This window comes from Plodia interpunctella, chromosome 9 (genome assembly GCF_027563975.2).
Source record: "Plodia interpunctella isolate USDA-ARS_2022_Savannah chromosome 9, ilPloInte3.2, whole genome shotgun sequence".
NCBI lineage: Eukaryota > Metazoa > Arthropoda > Insecta > Lepidoptera > Pyralidae > Plodia > Plodia interpunctella.
The window spans coordinates 8,393,716-8,416,134 of record NC_071302.1 but is presented as its reverse complement, the minus strand read 5'-3'; the positions used below and the strand labels follow the sequence as shown (position 1 = coordinate 8,416,134).

General features: G+C 37.1%; 1 protein-coding gene across 6 annotated transcripts in view; it reads left to right on the top strand.

Annotated features, from left to right (window-relative positions):
• Positions 1–22,419, top strand: part of Doa (Darkener of apricot) — a 54,350-nt gene that overhangs the window by 11,295 nt on the left and 20,636 nt on the right. Inside the window, exons 1-2 of one of the 6 annotated variants that reach the window (XM_053749408.2) lie at positions 12,585–12,702; positions 13,790–14,918. The exons of 4 other annotated variants lie outside the window; for them this stretch is intronic. In XM_053749408.2, the coding sequence (XP_053605383.1) occupies positions 13,882–14,918 (1,037 nt within the window). In that variant the 5' untranslated portion in view covers positions 12,585–12,702; positions 13,790–13,881. Of the gene's footprint in view, positions 1–12,584; positions 12,849–13,789; positions 14,919–22,419 lie in introns of those variants that run through there. One more of the 6 variants, XM_053749409.1, reaches the window with a different exon arrangement.

Genomic DNA, 22,419 nt, shown 5'->3' with positions numbered 1-22,419 from the left:
ATGGAGGAAGATATATGTGTGTTGTGTTATCTTTTAGTTTGTACCAAATTATCGAAAGAAGCATCAAAAAATCTTAACTTCAAATTAAAAAAATAGTCACTGTTATAAGAAATCCCTACTTTGGTTAATCCGCAGTTGTACATGTATCTTTCTTTTGTGCTTTTTCTTTAGTATTTCTTACTACAAAGTTATTACAAACAAAAAATTTTACTGAGTTATCTATAACTAAAATTAAATCTAGTAACTTTGTTTCACCGAAACGTGAAAAATACATCAGTACTTATCTGCAGCTACTGTTATTTCCTTGCTTTTTATTAATTACATGCATTCTGGTTCTTAGACAATCGGCCCATCGATAGCTTGAATCACATCTTTTTAATGGAACATATGCTATTCTGTACTTACTCATCATCATCATATCGAGTGTGTTATTGCTAACAATGGTGTCAAATTTTATTCAAGTCGCCTAAAGGCATCTGACATGATTTTACGACTGCTTACTAAACTGTCCACCAGTGTGCAGATGTTTTCCTTCACCGGAAGCAAGTGGAGGTCTATGAAAACTACTATACCTATATGTATATGAGTCAGATTGGTATAAAAACTCATATGGTACGAGTAGGATACGAACCTGAGATCTTTGATACACAGGCGGGCGTCTTGATCATTACACCATTATGTACTTATTGATTTCATTAATGCTACCTAAATACCGAGAATCTGAAAGATGTTGAAACTTAAATTTGAAAACATATTTAAGAAAGCGTTTTTTAAAGCTTAAATGACTGTTAAAAGTGTCGTAGCCAATTTACAGTGCTCTTGTCAGCGAATTTGTCTCGTTGAGATGATGTCTTTATGCAGTGTGTTATTCATTCTGCGCTATTGTCCGCCAAACTGGCACTTGCGACAGATAAACTCCTTACTCGAATCAGACCAAGGCGATTTATCGTGACGCTAATATGTAACACATTATTGCGCGAAAGAAAACTGGCGTTCGACATGTTCTCGTCTAAGATTAGATTATAATCAGTGCCAAATTACATCCCTGCTATGTATGAGATAAAATAAACCATCAAATTGTATAAAAACATCCACTTTGGTTTTTATGCAAAAATAAAATGAACATATTTAATGTAATACTTCAGCCCGTTGCGGTTTCGCTCTGGTCAAACCATAATAAATTATACCTTCTCAGAATCACACTATTTTGAAAATCGTACAAAAATCCGTATGGTAGTTTTTGAGTTTATCGCGTTCATGCAGTTGAGACAACTTTCTTCTTTTTATAATATGTATGAATCTCTTTCAATGAATCTCTTACTTAATATTGATTACTTCACTCTTTCCATTCTTTTCCGCTTTCCAATTTGTATGACATTGATTGATTTTTTATGCGATAAGCGTAGATATAAAGTAAAAGATATGCTCTGGTCAAAATGGACATATTGTTATAAAACAACATTTGATCGAGCGCTGGTTATTTATTGCATTTTAAGTACGATAAATCACTCTGTTGGGCCCTACATGGGCTGCACGTAAATCATTCGAGAGATAGCGCATTGCACATTTAACTCGTACGCTGGACTCGTTTGAGAGAGATATTGTGACGTTTCCACGTCGCGAAAGATAACTTTGATTTGTCTCAAGATTTCCTTTAACAACAAGAGGTGGCTGGATGTTACCCTGGATAAAATTGGCGTTCCAAATTTCCAATGGATGCTGAATACTGTAGGAAGTGTAGATCAAATGTAGGAAAGCGAACAATGTGCTCGAATGCTCTGTGGCTAAGGAATAAACCAACAAATTGGTACTCGACAAGAAAGTGAATCGTGGTGAAGTTAGTTTCTGTTTGAGTCTGACATTTGTCGCGTCCGTCGTTTGTACGATAAAACGATTGAACAATAGCCTCATTGTCACGTCCGCGGAAATTGGCTGTCGTGTTTTATATCCGATTATATTGATTTGAAGAATACTGCACGTCTCAAGTGAAGAGATGGCAGCAAACTTTTAAAACTGAGTAGTGACATAATGACTTGATCACTTGAATTTATTATCGGGTTTAGGTCTTACATCACCAATAGTGGTAAATCAATATTATGTACCCGTTACGATAGTTACGTGCACCTTTATGTAATTAGCTGCAGGACAAACCTAATGGCTTAAATGTAAGGAAAATACACTTCCTTGAAACTTTTAATTGCAGCGGGTAGATACTTTACGAGTTATCTGTCATATTTCATTTTTTGTTTGAAAAGGCGCGGGGCGATTATATCTAGTAAACTTTCAGATACCAAGTGCATTAAAACCTTATTTTCTGCCGTCTTGTGTGTTGATTGGTGATATTCTACCGTTAGTCAATATACTGGTTGTGTAAGAATTTTCTATACCAGCGAGAAGTGCGGGGAATTGCACTGGCAATATCTGGTCTTGCTGGTTGTAGGAGCCGTTAGCTACGTTAAGGTGCGGACAGAAGCGAGCCGGTGCGGATCGATTAGTGAACCGGTCCCCGGGACGTTGCTCCCGAACGCATGCCCCTGCCCGGGACCTTCGCGAATCCCGTCCCTAGCTGCCATTTTGCTATGTCACATTCTCACCACTTGTACTCACGAGTAATAAAGGGCAAATTTGGGGTAAGGTAAAAATGATTACGATAGCAAGCATAATCATTTTTACCTTACGCCAAAGTTGCCCTTTAATTACTCGTCAAACAGAAAGAAAGCGGTGAATGAATGGCTAGAAAATTGAAACCTTACATAGACCCAACTTTCATCGTTTTTCTATTGAATATTGGCGGTTGTGTTGTACTTGTTGGTTGTGTGCGATACATGTCTAGTTTCACTTCGCATATGACGAGTTTTTCCAGTGTCTGGTTGTTTTTAACATCATGTGTCTGTTTATGTGTAATTGGAAACAGGTGCGGTCGCTCTTCTTGACAATTATAGGAAAAATCAACTTTTTACTCGACTCTTAGTACTCGTCCACTCCCAGATCCCATGCTACATTTTAAAATACTTTTCTAGTAAAGAAATAGAAACTTACCTTATTTGTTACATGTCATACGTGATTTTTAACTAAAATGTAATGTTGGCACAGCTCGGATCGATTTTTTTTCATATGAATAAAATAATAATTGTAGATATTTGATTTCCATTAATAAATGGTGACTCGTTTCGTTCACCAAGTTGTTCGCTAATGAACTGTAGTGAACTTGTGATTCGTTGAAATCATTTGCACGAAGCCGCACATTCAATTAGGTGATTATGTATGCATGCATCCATCCATATCAACGTTATAGTATCGTATTGCTGTTATGGCTGCTGCCGTTAACAGCTGTGCTTCTCTGTCTGTAGATTGCAGTAAGTTACTTAGCTTTCTTTAACAACTGCTACTACCACTGACGAACTTTCTTTCGAGCTTGTAAGCATATTGGTATAAAAACACGATGATGCAATTTCAAAGACCGTAGAAGTAATTCGCGCATTCCAATTATGTCGTATTCTAGAAATTCCTACCCGATGATAAATTTATGACGACAGTCATTTTTTCAATCAGTCAGTCCGATTTTGGTCGACCTTTTAAAACTCCAGTTTGTTATTGGTTAGTGTATAAGTAAGTACAATGACCAAGTACTGATGAACATGATAATGTTGTCTGGCTTCGTACTGGAGTTGTAAGGGCATGTGGTGCGGGGCGTGGGGGATACGTCGCCGGGCATCGAACCCGCGTGGGTCGGGGGTCAGCGGCGCGACATGCGTTCATTAGCGCTTTCATGCGCCTGCGCAACTGCGACAATGCACTCGTTTACATACATATATGATATATTAAGAACAATTCCCTATATAAAACATTACGTAGAAGTTCTTGAATTTGCGACTTTCTTTAATAATGCAACCATGAGAAAAGAGCATTTCTTATTAGACAAGTTGCTCGAAACATCAATTTAATTTTGTATGGAGGTCGGCAGACCCATGTCAGTCGAAGGTTTCATCGCGGAAGCCGTAAATTTCTGTTTTCCGCCCTGTCCAAACTCACGCGTTATTAAAAAAACGTCGCGTCGACGTATCTTTGCTTAAAATGTCCTTTGATAAGTTTATTTTCGTTTTTAATACGCGCTTTCCTGGCTGGAGCCGGTTAATAATTCGTCATTTCTTTGTACAGACTTCGCCTATTGTTGAATTAAAGGTTTTGCGAGGACATTGTGCCTCCTCAGGGTTACGCTGACGGAGGTCGCCCTGTGGCTTATTGATGTTTTCCGTGAAAACCACAAATATTTATATTTCAATTAGTGGCAGATGTAAATTTTGTTTTAAATACAAGCCATAAAACTAGTATATACTTACCTTAACACTATAGCATCATTTATTTGTTAATATTTTTATGTATATTATATACTAATATCGTTTGCATCAGAGTGCGGCCTATATCAATCGTTCAGACAGACGGGGTATTGATGTCAATGAAAGTGATATTGTTGACATCAGAGATTGAAGCCGTCGAAGATTAATCTAGACCTGTTCCATTAATCTAACCATGTTGCCAGATATTCAATGTATCAGTATGAGTCAATCGAGAAAGTAAACCAGTAAGCATTGTTCCGAATGGATGCGCGGTACCTAGTGCGTGGGCGCAGGCAGCGGCGCGAATTAAAGCAGCTCTCTATTCATTACTCATCGTTATTGCTATCGCCATTTTAGGAGACGAAAGCGAGTGTAGGCTTATTTAACGTTTTGTAAGACTAATTAATTGTTTTAAAGATAAAAGGGAGCGTTTTTAGACTTTCTCACCCACGGTCGTCACACGTGAATACACAGTGTCAACGCTGATGTGTTTACACTCAATCAACCGCCCGTTTGAGCGCGATCGCCCATTGATATCCTAATATATTTTATATATAAGCTCAGTTATTTTGAAACCTTTTGACTCTTTCTGCATTCAACAAAATATATACCATAACCAAAGCAATACAAGAATTTGAGTAGCCTGACAGGTTTTCTGTGTGGGCATCATTTAAATGAAAGCAACTGTTTAATTTTAAAGTGATCAGTGTCGTGGAAGTGGAAACGCGCAGACAAGTCTCGAGAAAGTACGTGTGGCGCGTGCAAGAACGGTAATTGCGGCAGGCGTATTGTTCTGCAGTTTGTTGTCTCTTATGTCTTGGAAATTAACTCGATTGTTCGCAGAACTGCTCACATGACCAAACTCATTCATTGCCCAGCATTCCTTGAATAATTCTAACATCATATTATCTATAATCAATAATGTTTAGACCAGTTGATGTCTTATAAAATATTAAATAAATTATATGCTGTGACGATGTTACAAGTATAAAAATTATTACAACACTCTTCTGTGTTAACTTTTAAATTTATTCAGAATAATATTAAAACCAAGAGTTTAATTAATTAATTTTGTTATATACTTGTCCAAATATCTTAAAACTTGACACCAGTGTGCCTTTCTCCGTCAAGACTATAAACCGTGACACGTTTTCACTTTCACTATGTCAATTGGATTCTGAAACAATTCATAATTCAACAATAATATTAATTAGCTTAAAATATGAACGTAGGTAGTATTTTAGACTTGAGACTCTTTCTTAGGAACTCGGTTGTGGGCGAAGCCGACGGTGGGTCGCCTGCCCGCCAGCTGTTGGAACTAGTGAAAGCAATGGTGTGAACCCGTTTAATAAATTAGCACATTTATTATATAAAACTCTCCATTTCACGGGATTTTATTATTCAATTCAATAATCTAAATCTATTTAAACTAATTAATAAACTAGTTTTATTTCCATAATCTAAAGAGATATAAATCTTTAGATTATTGAAATAAAACGTAATGTACTTAAGATCCAATTTTCACGCAAAGTTTATTAATTTTTTTCCACTTTTTTCGATGGTTTTAAGCAAAACAAACGAAAAAGTTCAATCGATGAGTTCGTTCGAACTTCATTTTTTAATGCAAAACTTTTCAGGAAAATTGGCTAAATCTGATATAAATGGTTAAGTGAACTTCGATTGCGTGAGAATCTGACCCCCGGAGCACAGATAAAGGGTAATCTATGAGTGGTAATTTAAGTACATAACGGTTGTACCTTGTTTTGCCGAGATTTGTTTTTCATTAATGTGTCTTCATTGTATTCATATTAGAGGTGGTTGAATGATTTAGTTAGCTTAGCATTAAATATGCACATATTTGTTAAATGGTACAAGAATCCGTTACGTTAAGTTTTTACGGAACACATGCTAATGTGATCATTGTTTCGTCGGTACGCGTGGGTCGTGTTTCTATGAAACATTAAATAGGTCAATACAATTATAATGATAACTATTAATCAATTTGTACAGTAACAACAAACATATACACACAAATACAATACATACACATACAATACAAATATGTGCCTGCCTGTACTGTGCCTTTAACTTCATATACTGGTAATCATGTGTTGTATCTACTGGAACAAACAATGGCTGAAAATGAATAACAAACAGTATTGACAAAAACGACACTGAGGCGTAATGAGACCGTGCATTGTTATGTGATCTAAAAAGATGTAGGAAATTGGAGCAAGCTCAAACTTAGTGTAAAACAGTTAGTCTCGGGCAGTCAGACCTGACTCATCAGCGAGAATGATCACTTTAACCTGAATTGACAAGCACACTTTCTGTGGCAATTGTCTCCGATGGCTTTATTTCACTCGATTGAAATTTATTTGTTGGCGCGACTGCGCTACGGTTCGTTGTTCTTGTCAGCTTTGTAATTTACTAAATTACAGACGAAAGTTTATTGCTTGTCCTTTATTTGTCGGTTAGGATTTTAAACGTAATTCGGTATTAATCACCTTTTTCCTCGTAGTGTGTATTGTTGTACGTGATTTTATAAAGGGTGGTTGGTGAAATATCGTCGGTCAATGATTACAACAGCGATTGTCTAATCGTTCCTATGACGAGTACTGCACGTGTTATGTTTGCATTATATATAGGAAGTGTGGTAAAACTTGCATATGTTTTTGACTCATACAAGCCCTTTGTTTATATTGTACAGTATTATCGAGTAGTAATGACATTGACCATCACATAGAGCCTTTCCTGTAGTACGCTCTCTCTAACCGGGCCGTATCATGACCGTTTATTTCTAAATTATTCAATACATTGCATTTTATACGATTAAACTACTAAATAAAGACTAAACCATGACAGCTTCTTGTCGATTATGCAAATGGAATCATTTATTTCCTTTTTAGTATGTTGTAAAAAATGGGAATGACGCCTTTGTCGCTACATTCGTGATGTTTATGTATCTTCGGCAGGCGCGGGTCACGACTGCGGAAATGCGAGCTTATTTGAATCATATTCATCAAGGATAGCCCGATTGCTTGATTGCACTTATTAATTTCCATGTCAAAAGATAAAGTACACGAGTCGAGACCTTGTGGGCCATCGATATGAACTATCCTAAAGGGAAGACAAGTAGGTAAACAAGGTTTCCGTTTAAGGATCGGCAATGCATCGGCCGCCCACGTTTTGTTCAGATATCGACGGAGGCGTCGCACTAAAACATTGCAAACTATCTTTCGGTAATTTGTATGTTCACGGAAGTATTTATCTGGCAGCCGTTCTCCGTAAAACGATTTATAACTCATAACTTACGTGAGACTTGAAGAATAATACAACCAGAGATATATTTTTAAAACTGTAATAAACTGCGTGAGCAAAATAATTTAACTGTAACCGGTTCGGTAGGTTAATCCTTTATTTCCAGTTTCATGATATATCAGATAGCCATCAATCTTTTAGGTGGTAGCCATTTTCACTTTCTATCAATTTATTTCGCACATATGTGGTATCTTCAGTGGAATCTTTATTAATTGCTACTATCAGAAGAACTCCCATATTAAAAATATGGGAGTTCTTCTGGGATATAGGTTAAGAGCGTGGGAGATCATAACTTGTTTAAATTATAAAGTTTACACTCACCTTTTGCGTATTAAATTATGTTCACTTTTGATTTCGAATTCCTTTGAGTGATTGTAGTGCGTGCCCCAATCTCTTGCCGGCCTTGCTTGGTATCTTCAGTCCAGTCCAGACAGCTTCGCTGCATTTTTACTACAGTTTTGATGACTATGTTTTTTACATTTTGACAATATATTAAATATCAATATCGCAATTTAACTTTGTTAATCGCATCCTTATTCTGTGATATTTGACTGAAGGAATATCAACATAGTCATTTAATGTTTCGCTGGAAGTTTTCCTAATACGATTCAGGTGTGTGTCCACCCACATGTGACTCTTTTCTTCGCAATTGCCATCTCCTTTCTAATAGCACATGATAAGTATGACGGCGACCCCGAATACAAATTATGGGAACATGCAATTTCGTGTATGAATGATGGCAAGCGCCTGTAATATGGCGACTCCTACGCTCGTCTTCGACGAATTGAACTGTACCGACAGCTTTCTGTATAAAAGCATAAATCGGTACGGTGAATAAGTCGTCTGACATGATTACCGTCGTTGGCGATTCATTTAAACTAATTTTGCTGAATTCAGTGTTGTTTATTTCCTACTCGTAGTTTTTTTAAAATCTCATTATTTAAATAATTCGTAGAATGACATGTTGTCTAAGTAATATATGCATATTTGCAATAGTTTTAGGTAATTATCATATATCGTTTACCCAGATTGTCATTTGAAGAGGTTACAATTTCAGATAGAGCTTTTAGTCTTTTTTACCCTAAAACTTGTTTACGTGGCAGTGGCAGTGCTGAGTCACAAAAACGAGCAGGATCTTTGTTGTGCTTCCGAGAAGCTCGACGGGCTCTTGTGGGAAAGGCATTTGTAATGCAGGTCGACGGACTGATTTCTCCTGTCCCGCTTATACACCAGTCTAAAAAATATAATTAATTAAAGTGTCTCGTTTAATTTTACGGCCGCTGCGTTAGAATTTGACGATAGTCCTCAGACTTCTTTTGATGAGCCAACACCATACATATTTTCATACTGTAATTTTTAATGTTAAACGAGAATTGTTTATTTCGTTCGTTTTCTTGTCTGTACCACTAATCTAAATTAGGCGAATTGTTGATTTTGAATGTAATGGCTATTATCTATAATATGTAAAACAACGCATACTATAAATTCCGTGATTTCTTTTAAATAGAATTCCTTATTTAGTCATAACTAAATATTTTTTAACAATGCAACGTAATCTTTTTAACCGCAATGTTTTATCACTATGATGATATCAATAGGCTGTGATAGCATTTTAGACGTAAAATGCGATAAAGATAAACTGTAAATACTCTTCAGTACGTCAATACATGCGCGAAAATAAGCATGCCAAATTACTCCTTAATTCTTTATCAAATAAAATGAAACAATGACTAATCAATAACAAGTAATGTTCTGTTATACATGTTCAGTTTGACCGAAATCGACCTCAATGATTAATGACGACCGTTACTCTTGACTCAGTTATTATTGCGTTATTTTTTGAAACACCAAACATCACCGCCTCTTGCTAATGTACAGTAATTACTGAGAATCTAAACATCTATCACGCAAGGAGATCACGTCTTACAGTCTCCTCTTGCTTCTTGTTCGTCTCGAATTTGTTTTATCCACCACGTAATTACGATAGCAAAAAGCGCCTTTTCACGCTTACTTAGTTAGGCACGCAATACTTATAAGTGGTGTAGAGGAATCCCAGGGCTTCAGGAAGTCCATTTATGGACGCTATTTTGATAAATTGTTTAGATTGTGTTCGACTCGTGGCTGATCAGGTTTCTGTTGGACACCATTTATGGCTCAGGATTAATTTACTGTGACCATTGAGGGAACAAATATCGAAGCAATAGTTTAAAGTCTTGTTAATGCGGATTAGATTCCTCAATTTTTTTGTATGTAGACACCAGTTTCAAGTTCGGGGATGACATTCACAACACAAACGCACCTTATATTGAGTAGAGGCTATTCTTTGTATTAGATCGTGATGAAACGATTTTGTATAGTTGTTCGATGTCTGATGTAGTATTAACGGAAGTTATTTTTTTCTCTAACGTTTATTATAATGTAACTAGAGCAAACTAATAACTAAATCAAGCCACATCTATCAAGTCTTACAGCGATGTAAAGTAATGATACACGCTCAACGTTGACCGATTTTTCTTTCGTTAGTTAAGTCTAGGTGGCCCAGTAATGAACCATTTGGGTCATTGGACCTCGCTGTTTGTCGGCCGTATGCCGCCTCCGGTGTCATTATTTTTTTGCTGCCATTTACGTGCCGTCAATTGAATAGTCTGACGCGGTCGCCTACATATACACTGAGATTTATTCAAATGTTTTGCTTGTATGCAATCGTATCGACATGATTTCTTTGAGAGTTATAACGGACGTCACATTGAGAGTGTACACATTAATTATGTAGGACACGCTCATAAGCCTTAACGGTTTCGCAGGACTCCTAAAGTTGTTCTTCTTATTTATTACCAAAATACCCATTAACTTTTATTTTATTTTACCAGTTACTGGTTTTGGTTTGTCAACTTAACGCCACAATTAATTCTCTGCTAGTCTATTTAGACCAAACGTATTTATAACAATAACAAAACATAATAAATGTATAGGTAAATATATAAACTAAATTAAATATTAATACTAGAAGCGCCCCGGGGCTTGGCTCCCGTGGGAGTTCCAGGTTATATTCTAGTCGTGTACCAAATTTCATACCAATCGGTCCAGTAGATAATGCGCGAAGAGGTAATAAACATACAAACTTACTTTCGCATTTATAATATTAGTTAGCTGCGCCCCGGGGCTTAGCTCCCGTTGGAATTTCGGGATAAAAAATACCCTATGTAATATTCAATCTAAATAATCGGTCCAGTAGATTTTGCGTGAAAGAGTCGCAAACATACATACATTGTCACAAACTTTCGCATTAATAATATTAGTAGGATATATGTATATATAGGTTTCATTTTGAATTCAATTTTTTGTTGCGATGTCGTAAGATATATTTTATTTTACATCTTTTGGTTACCTTTTGCTTAAAAGTAAGCAGATGATTCCCAAACTGGATCACCTTCTTTGATGGTGTATACGCAATTTTATTTCACTAATTCTACAAACCTAATCCTCGGTCTAATATAAATTTTCTTTAGACTCTTTAAAAATCGTCATAGTGCATTTGTTTTGGACACATTAGTCTTGATCTGCTCTTTAAGACTACTCCTTGTATTGATGCTATAATAACTCACAAAACAGAATACTGTCTCATTTAATGCTACTGCCACACGAGTGAAAGTCAAACTACGATTTTTTTCATTCTCAGCCATTGTCTCATTCTTGCATATTCTCTTCTTGCTTGGAATATCATAAGACGCTATTAATAGGATAAATAGGTCAAGTTAAAAATGTTACGCAGTATAAGCCCTAAGGGGAATAAAATCATATGGGCGCATAATCGCTGGCAGTGACATACATCGCCACTGAATAAGCAATAATGTTCCAGTCCATACCATGTTTGTTACTCACATAAATAAATATGAACTGAACTCCACGCCTCATGTCAGTGCTTTTGCAGCAAACTAATATTATACTAATCACAGCTAAGGGAAATGCTAAATTGATGTCTACATTGATAAAGTTATGATTGAATTATCTTTTTTCGTAAATATGCCTTGAAACTATAAGTCGGATAGTAAGGTAAAATATGTGCTTAAGTACGCAATTATATCCAGTCAGGCAACTATATATATAATTTATATAAATCTCAGCCGACACTCAATTTGTTTTCAATATCGTCTCTCCTCAACTTTCTCCCATATTCGGCAACCTGGAAGTTTCGTGTTGTTTATTTGATCTCAAACTTGATTAATATGGCAGAACTTGATGGTACCCGGAATTTATTAAGAAAATAATGAAATAATTTTAAACGTTATATAAACTATAATATGTATATTTTATCCGGGTTGCGTTATGTTTAATATTGTTACGCAGAATCATAAGCAGTATAATTAAGTACTTAATTCATCTCAATTTACTTTCTTTGTTGAAAATACCGTTTTTACGCTGATAACTGCGATACAACATCGTTGGAAGGCAATGCATGCGTTACTTTTGCCTCTGTCCCAGTTGCATAAATTATTATAAGTTTCTATTAATGCAGTGCGCTGTCGAAATCTTACTGTGTTTCGCTAGACGTAAACATGATTTAATATTTTTTAATCAAGTTGTACTATCACTATTCTACGTGTATTAATATTTGTGTTACGATTGTTTCAGGTAATAGAACACTTATTTTAAAACTGTCGATAGCAAGAAATGTAAAAGGTGAGATCGGTTAGGGAGTTTACAATCGGTTATGTAATGTTGGAATTTTGCTAACAATCATCAATTCAATAAAACTTAAAATCAAAAGTAGAACGATTATTGCATTCGCGCTGATGCAGGCGAGCTGAAACAGGGTCTTTGGTGGTATTGGTATGGCGACAACTATGTTCTATAGCGAAGGTCAGTGCTCCTGCGATTCTGCACGTAGTGTTCTCGCTATAGAGTCAGAAGTGGTAAGCCGCAGGAGAGCGGCAGCGGCGGTGGGGTCCGAGAACCGGCTGCGCGTTGCTTCCCTTTGGCTCAGTCAGTATAGTGACAGCGGTGCACGCACACCGCACGCAGTTCTCGCGCGCGCAACGAGAAGGTATGCACGGGCGCACTCGCTTCCGGTGGTTGCGCTCTGCAATATCTCCATTGCACGACATCACTCCAATTCGATATTAATGTGCTCGTGATCGGTGATCTATGTCGGTTTGTGGGCTACAGCCACCGACAAGTGCTGGTTTCCGTGTTGGTTCAGCAGAGTGAAATTATTCTTGATTTAAGAATGAAAGTGCAAAGATCTATTTCGGAAATGTGTTGAACTAAAATTATTTAGCTAATTTGTGTTTTTCGTCTGTTGACAACTTAATACAAAAGACTCAATACATTTACAAACTGTCCCTATGTTATCTCGTATTCAAATAACAGCCACATTGCTTCCATATATACATATTAAATGTGCATTTACCTTATTGTAGTAGACAAATGCATGTATTGTTAAACATGTCGAAAATATCCATGAGTCTTATGATTGGAGAAATACGATATCATCTAGAATTTCTTTAGAGCCATTAATTACCCAGTTGGATATAATTGAGGTTAAACAGTAAACCAGTTTTCATTATAACGCAGCTGTAATGCGCTGTTCCATAAAACCTATGTATACATGTATTAGAGGGGCAATGCAGCTGGGAGACAAGCGAGGATGTGTCTCGACCATATGGCAGCTCCACTGGCCATATTAGGGACACCATCAAGGCGACACTTGTTGCACTTATACGGCATAACTGTTCCACAAAACACGCTTGAGTGACGTCTTAGCACTACCTATCTCTTAATAGATTCATTTGTCAAGTCAAATTTGTCAGTCAGTAATGGAAACTGTTCTCAATATGTATCACTATAAGATGAATGTTGGCATAACTGCATAAAAGATAAGAGAGGACAGCAATCGGTTTGCGAGAACGTTATGCAAGCTTTGAAGCTTGAGCGGCCGGAGCGGACACGGGGCGGTTCGATGACCAGTGCGTTGTCCCACCACGACAACGCAGCCTATCGCGAAGGTCGCGGATCACAGACTGACGACGCATCCTTGCATTTCTCTATAAATATTACCTTAGTTTTTATTATATCTTTTCACTGAGTAAAATAATTTTAGTTCAACACCTTTTGATCTTACAAAATTGCAGGTAGAGTCGATATGTGTCAAATATATCCAGTGCTATAATAAAAGGTAGATTGTGAACAATTAATACTGTAAGTGGAAAAATTTGATCTCAAAATGGTTACTTCGAGAATACCGGCTTATTCTATGAATTCGGAGTTCAACAGGGAGTTCAGAAGTTTCCGCATTACGCGAGCGACACCGCGATCGACTCTATATGCGCCGGCCATTGTCCCCATACACGAGTACCCTCGGGTTAGCGTGCACGAGAGGAGAGAGGCACTCAAAGCGGCGCTTACTAAAGCCTGGTCGTCCAAGAGCAGCGAAAAGAAGAAGCATGACACTTGGACCGTTCCCAACGAGCAAAGCAGAGCTGGAATTACGGCAGCCGATTTCACTGCTAAATCACATTACAAGAACGGCGTGAACAGCGACGTCTCGCGTGTTGCACTCGTCAAACACGAATTCGAAAGTAAGGAAGCAGATCGGACTGAATCTCTGGACAATAGAGCAGATAGTGGCCAGCCAGTGAGCTTGGGCTATAGCAGAATGAACGGGAACGGTATTGACATAGAGGAAACTCTCAAAAAAGGCTGTGATAAAGGGTTACACAATAAGGATTTAAGTTATAGCAACTATCTAAATGTTCCTAAATGTAAGACTAGTTTTGAAAATAACTTTCTAAAACAGAGCCACGAGGAACGTTACACTAAACGAAATGGCTACGATGGCATGTCGAAGCGCGTCGACAGGGACATAAATCTCAATAATGTCGAATATAGCAGCCTAAATAGCGAAACGTATGATTCTTTGAAGTATTCGCGAACAGCGAACGTAACAGAATCAGTGCAATATAAAAGTTGCGGTAAGATAGACACCGTTAAAAGCAAATTGCTTAGCACAGATAGTCCGAAAAGCGTAACGTCATGCAGCGGGGATAAAATTAATGGTTACGGAGGTGCAGACCGGCGCAGCGGAAAGGAGCAGCAGAGACCACTGACCAGCGGCCCCAAGTCCGTGGTGGAGCAGAGGCTGGCCGAGCGGTTGGAAGTCAAGGTGGCGGAACTGCCCGCGCTCTATCTCGGCGTCGACTCTTGGACCCCCAAGTCGGCCGCTTTCCAGAAGAGCATGCGTGAACACGAGTGGAGTGTATCGTATGTAAAAGTATTCCTCATCACCGGTATCGGTTTCTTTACTAACCCCTCAACACCTTAAAATTTCCGATCAGATCGTATTCGGTGAGCGAGAAGCCAGGAAATGCGTGCTATTTATTTGCAAGTCTTCTAAATAAATTAGTGGCCAACGCATCTGTGATGTGCATGCTTAGTATGGTATAAATAGAAAAAAAGCTACCGCGCACGAGTGCATCGACTTGCTTACCGGTTCGGTCCCGTCCCGAACGTCAGTACAACAAGGGAACTTTAGCGGTTGTATGTATTTACTTTTGAACTTGATTTATTGAAAAATTCTGTATACAGCAACGTTTTACGTGTTCATGATACGCACTTGTAACTATTACAAACTTGTAATAACCTACTTATTGTACACTTCCTTTAGGATTAGTTTGAAACTCCAATATGCTGTATTAAATATTTTGCTAATTGTTCGCCGCCGTTCTTACCATCAACAGCCAATGAGAGAATGAGTGCTATTTGTAAATCAAGTATAAGGAATGTGATTGCATTATGACAGCGTCACCCAGTCGGTTCTCTAGTTTTTAATACGAAAATAGCTATCATGCTCATCAACCATTCTACCATTTGATCTACCTATAAAAATGAATTGATTTTTGTTCTTGATTTTATTTACTGTATCTAAAACCTGGTTGGTATGCACACAATGTTTTGAATATTTCTCTATAAAGCATATAAGCAGTGAAAAATTAAGTTAACCGTGACCCTACGATCACTTTGTTACCTTCAATTCAACCAAATATAACCAAAATAGTTGCCACGGTATGACAGTAGCCGCGACTGAGGGTCTGAGGAGACGGGTTGTGCAAAACCATTGCACAATCGCCAACTGCGCTGTGACTCACCGAAATTGCGCTTTATTCCATCTCGTTGTGCTAGTTGCCAAATTCTGTTCATTATCACTAATGTCAGTTACATGCTGTAAAACAGCCTATTATTTTCTCCCAGTTGTAATCATGTTTCACCTAGATCTTTTTCATAAAGTGAATGAAAGTATTTTATGAGTTACAGTATTAGATGACACTGTTATCCATTTGTGCATTTTATCCATTTGTGTATTTCATGTATCAATTTAACTATAAACAAATATTCAGCATATTCGTGGGCGCCCGCAGTGCTGTGGTCTGTGGCTTTAAAGATTCGTCTCGATAGTGCTCAGTGAATGTTTCAAGGTCCTGTCCTGGTTTGCGCGGCTCGCAAAGGATTTGTCAACTTGGTAGGCGTCATGACTCATGACGTAACTAAATTATTTTATTTATTACTGTTCTTACAGCACGTTGCACTCTTGCATATAGATGTATTTTGAGATAGTTGTTTGCTAGAAAGTTTCCTGACTTGCGGTAGGATTTGTGGCTTTCCGCTGAGCAATCACAGCTCTCACTTTGTTCATTGACACCTTATTTTATGTTTACTTTTAAGATCTTCAAATCGAAACCTAGAACGCGTTGTTGCCTTTGAAAGGAACTACAGTATATGATGCATCGCAGCATTACGTTCTCCGAAGTGATTATTACCGAAGTAATTTGTTTACATTCGTCACTGCACAATCCGAAAGCATTATCGGATTGTCTACCTGTAAGCAAACATGCCACCTGCTAGTCACAACGTTAGCACTAATAGTGGCTTTAACAGACTACTCACGTGTACATACAAATGTCAAAAGCTGCCTGATCAGCTTTCTCTGCAGGGCCCGGCCACTTTCGGTACTCACGTATAATGCATGTTTGCTTGCACATATCACTTCCACATAACAACCAGTAGCGTAGCAATATTACGTCACCTCCATAATTGTGCTCTCTATTTAGAGTAGTAATTCCCATTTGTGGAAAAACGTGTTCACAGCTGTTTAATTTGAAGTATGAAATATTTCTCTGTTTGCGCACAATTTTTAATGTTTACTAATTTTTTCGTTTTAACTTTGTAAACAAAATCGTAATTTTCTCCTCGATTCGTGATTAACCATATCATGGATGAATTGAATTTAAAAAGATATTTTATAATATGCAGCATTTCGTAAATTCATAAACTCGTAACTATAATCTATGATCCATTATAAATATATTGTTGTTCCATGCGTTGTAACTTTCCGTCGTTTCATATAGGTAGATATATTCTAATTAAGGTTAATGGGTAGTTGCTGATACATATTTTTAGCTTCTGATTATTTGGCCTTCTAACAACCCGGCTTTTAGGTCATTTGCTTTTCACTTCACATATCTGAATAACATTTCAGGATTTTTATTACGTATCAAAAGCAAGATGCGTTTCGTCTCCGTGTTTGTTTCTTATGAACCTATTCTATTGTGATTTTATTCTAATCTAGTGTAATAGTTTGAAGAACATTCTTGTTCAAGGTAACCTATCAATCAATCTTACTCTATAATACGTACCTATACAACATTCTGGATACGTTTAATTTAATAACCGTTGTATTATGCTTGAATTAATTGTAAGTAATGTGATAACTATTGAGTCCCGTCAGAATGTGTATTTCTATAGCTACGAGGGCTGCTATTTATGTATCCGGAACTGGCCAATAATTCTAGAATATTTAAAAAGTAATTACAACATTTGAAAATAGAACTCTTCGGCTAGAGAATAAATATTTTTCATGTCCCTGTCATTTGTTTTTTTCAATTGGCGCCAATTTTGAAAATAGCTTGTCTTCATTGCCATGGATTTAACTCGTGAACATTTTGGCGCGATGATTTATTATGATTTTCGGCGTGGATTAACTCAAAAACAGTGCATCGAACAACTGATTTTAACTTTTGGAGATGAAGCACCATCGAAAACCACTGTGTATTATTGGTTTAAGGAATTTCAACGTGGACGGTCTATACTCACGGATGAAATTAAGGAGGGTCGTCCTAAATCGGTAGTGGTACAACAAAATATTGATGCTGTGCGACAATTAGTAATGCAAGATCGTCATGTTACATACCGCGAGATAGAGGCGTCTCTGGGCATTAGTATGACGAGTATACACGCGATATTACACGAACATTTAATTGTTAAAAAAATTTGTTCGCGTTGGATTCCGCACAACTTGAGCGTAGATCAAAAACAGGCTCGTGTCGACTGGTGTAAGAAAATGATAAAAAAATACAACCGTGGCACGTCAAAAGCTGTTTATAATATCTACACAGGTGACGAAACCTGGATCTATGCTTATGACCCTGAAACTAAACAGCAGTCAACGGTGTGGGTCTTTCAAGATGAACCGAATCCAACAAAAGTTGTTCGTGCGAGAAGCACTTTAAAGCAAATGGTCGCTTGTTTTTTTGGTATCAACGGACATGTAGCTACAGTGCCACTAGAGAATAGTAGGACGGTTAATTCTGAATGGTACACCACCATTTGTTTGCCAGAAGTCTTTGAAAAAATACGAAAGAACAACCCACAACGCAGAATCATACTTCATCACGACAATGCTAGCTGCCACAAGTCGGCTGAAACAAATAATTTTTTGGAGGGTCAAAAGATTGAATTGACGGGTCATCCGCCGTACAGCCCCGACCTGGCACCCAATGATTTTTATTTATTTCCAAACATTAAAAATAAATTACGTGGTCAACGTTTTTCGAGCCGCGAAGAGGCCGTTGATGCGTTCAAAACACACGTTTTGGACATACCTCAATCAGAATGGAAAAAGTGCTTTGAAAATTGGTTTCATCGTATGCAGAAGTGCATAGATCATCGCGGAGAATACTTCGAGAAACAATAAAACCATATGTAATAATATATGTTTGTTTAATTTTGTTATTCCGGATACATAAATAGCAGCCCTCGTATTACTATGGTATTGTTTAGGAGAGAGTCGTGGTTGTCATTGACCCACGAGCGCACGGCCGCGGGCCATTAGATGCGGCTGCAGTTGACACGGTTCACATTAATCGCTCATCAAGTGTGGCTCTGTCTACCGAACGCGACTCGCCGCCAAACACTGCTATGTCATTAAGAACACTCAAAGTACTCAAAAGTACTCCCGCACGATCTTTGACGACTATGAAGATCCTTCAGATTCAAACATGAACACCTAAAAGTTGTTTGAAATTACGTTATTATTGTATATGTTTTATGTTTTCTAGCTATTAAAAAAGGAACAATTTCGATTATATCTTTTTGTACACATACGTTGAATATGTAACATCATGTCTAATTAACCAACGTACAACTTTGTATGCTTGTTACATTTGAATCCTTTTAACCTCTTTTGGAGCAAGTGACTGTTATGCAACATAGATTTCCTTGCCAGAACAGTAATGCGCAAAAACGAAATTAATTTAGGGCGGCCATCTAAAAGAGAACAGTCAGCTAATATGATAAAACAGGATCATGTGTGGCTTAGTTATCCGGGTTGCATATACACGAATTTTATTCTTTCCACGTAAATATTTTTTAAAAGTTAACGAATTTGACACATTTGTTTAATTTAATTAAAAAATTACCATTGTAATCGCGTGTGACATGCAAATAAACTTTATAAATATTTGCGTGTGGTATTCAGGGGACCTTTAAAACATGTACGTCGCCACGCGCTGTGGGCACAAGGCACTTGATCAGCTCAGTTGTGCTGGCGATCCTTGACCGGCCACAGTTCGTGTACGTCGCAGACGAAGCTTTCGATTTCGTAACCGCGCCCGGACTGTGCACCAGTCGATCGATTATGGCCATTGTGCCAATGGCATTCCACTCTCGCCACGGTTTGCCTGCTTCGTTACCTCGATGACCTCTACACAAAAAACAAACAAAATTAAAAATGATCTCTCACAATTTTTTACATACATACTAATAGTAATAACTAAAACTATAAATATTAACATTAACAATAAAGTACATGCACGCAAACTTTGATTGTGAGAGACTGATGTCTGAACTAAGCAGACGCTCCCCGCTTCAAGTAGATTACATTCAATGAGTCCATAAGTATTGGTGAAGTAAATTTCTAACTATACACATTATACTATATTCAGTTATAACAAATAGATAAAATGAATATAATACATTTAAATAATATAGATATAATAATTATAGTTACATGTTTTTTGCTCATTTAAATGTGTAAAGTTTGTATAGGAGGATCAGGTTATTTATTCAATATATTATATTTAAGTGATTGGTTTAATAAAATGTTATTGAGGTTCTGTAAGTGGCTTGTGATAGTTTTAGGGTTCCGTACCTCAAACGGTAGAATAGGAACCCTTATAGGATCATTTTGTTATCCGTTCGTCCGTCTGTCACGGCCTTTTTGTTAAAAAAAAAACCTGGATAGAGCTTGGCGTTGAACAAAAAAAATAAGGTATAATCTACGATTCAATTTATTTTAAAGAAATGAGCCAAGAAAACAATAAAAAAACAGAAGAGGTAATAAAATGGAGGTTTGCGCGCTGATCGGGAAGGAACACTGATTTCAGGTTAAGATATAGTTTTAATAATACAAATAATTGTCTTATTAGAAGACTGCCCGTTGTATTTTTGAGATAAGTTGCGAAGGTTAGCCTATTATCCAACGTAATACCTAGATATTTAGTAGTGGTAGAAGGACATGAGCAGGGATGGTCGTAAGTGGTGGATGGATGTCTATGGACAGTCATTGAAAATGGTTTTGAAGTTTTAGGTATAGGTACATAGATTTCTTGGAAGTTTCTAATTTGTGGATATCGATAGTCAGTACCAACCGTATAATACTAGTAGTATAATACTAATAGCATAATAAGCTTTGCAACGATACGACTCTAAGTTTGTTGAGAAAAGTAGTATCAAAAATGTTATGATCTGGAAATGCCGTATCAATATGTCATCATCATATACAAAAAATATGATTCAATCCAAACACGTGTTTGATGTTTCTAAATATAAAGAACCGTTGTTTCAATACCGTTTTGTTTGAACGTTGACCGCATTACAATTAATGTTTTCCTTAGTCGTTTCCCATTTACACGATATCCGAATGCACCTCTTACCTCACCTCTCCTCTTTCTATCAATATTTGCTTGCTTCGTTATCTCGACAAATCGAAAGCGTATATTACAACGATATAAACACGAAACGCGAATACGTCCAAAACGCTTTCACCTTCTATAGCTACCATAAGTTGTGGTAATTAAAGGCTTCTTGACTCGATCTCCTGAGAGGAAGCGAAAGCAAAGAAGGAATTTCACCAGTCCTTAAGCGAATGATGCTAATGAGAGAGACTGGTCACAGCGGCTAATAAAAATTTGACTAGATTATGATGTCGCTTCACATCAGTCTCACTGATTAGAAGATTTCTACAACAGCCGGTTTCGGAAACTGCCAACGTAACAGATCACTGTTGATGTCGCCGACGAAAGTGAACGTTTCGGTGTTTGTTATTCGACTCGTATCGCGCGACGTCGCGACGTGTCTTGTATATTGTTCTAGCGTTACAGTCCATCAGCTTTATAAAACATTGACTGACTCATATGCATCGCGTCTACCATATTAGTTCTTGTTCTTACTGTTTATCAAATGATCCTACAAGGTTGTGTAAAAATATAACATCACAGCGTATAGAACTCCTTCCTCCCTATGCATGTAATTAAAATTCATTTGTCTTATCTAAGAACTGGGTTCTCATTTAGCAAACGTAATTTTGTTATTTTCTGTAGTGGAATCGCTGATCCCATTAGCTCCGAATTGATGATGTTTTCAGTAAAGTTAAATTTACGATGACTTTTACGAAGAAAATCATTTGAATAGTTTATCTGCAAAATCCGCATTGGCATATCACAAAATCACAATCGACATAAGGGTATTGAAAAAACATTTGGAAATTTTCATTTTCATGTTATCTACAACTATTAAGAAGGTACTTATTCGACCGTTTTTCTTGTTCGATCACCACCATAATCTTATCAGAAGACAGTAAGGAACGACTTTGTATTTAAACTTCGATTACAAAATATCTTTGATCTAAGCTTTTTTAACTGGTGTAAGGCCTGGGCGGAAAGTGTCTTATGAGTTTCCTATTTTCATTTAACCGAGCAGGTGTTCTGAAGGTTCAACACAACTAATTAAACGTGTGTATTCAAGTTCAACCTCTCTTGGCGCTAAACAATGTCACATTACGTTCTTCGTGATACATTATAGACGCCCGCCGCCTTCGCAAGCGTTAAGTACCTAGTTTGAAATAGTAAACGCCTTAATTGGCCGTTTTAGGGTTTATATAACTTTATTTGCTCTTATAAAATTGTTTAGCATTTATTTGCATATGATTATCATTTTATTTTATTCAAATAGTCACTAGGACCGCTGCAGTAGCTGTAGGGTAAATTGATTCAGAGATTTATATTGCTTATATCAAGTCGACTCAACATTTCACGAAATGAAAATAATTTTTCATTATATCCATTAATTAATACCTTAGCAGGAAGGTCCATAGATAAAATAATGAATATCTGATTCCATAGATAAAAACCCGTGATTGTGAATAAAAGGA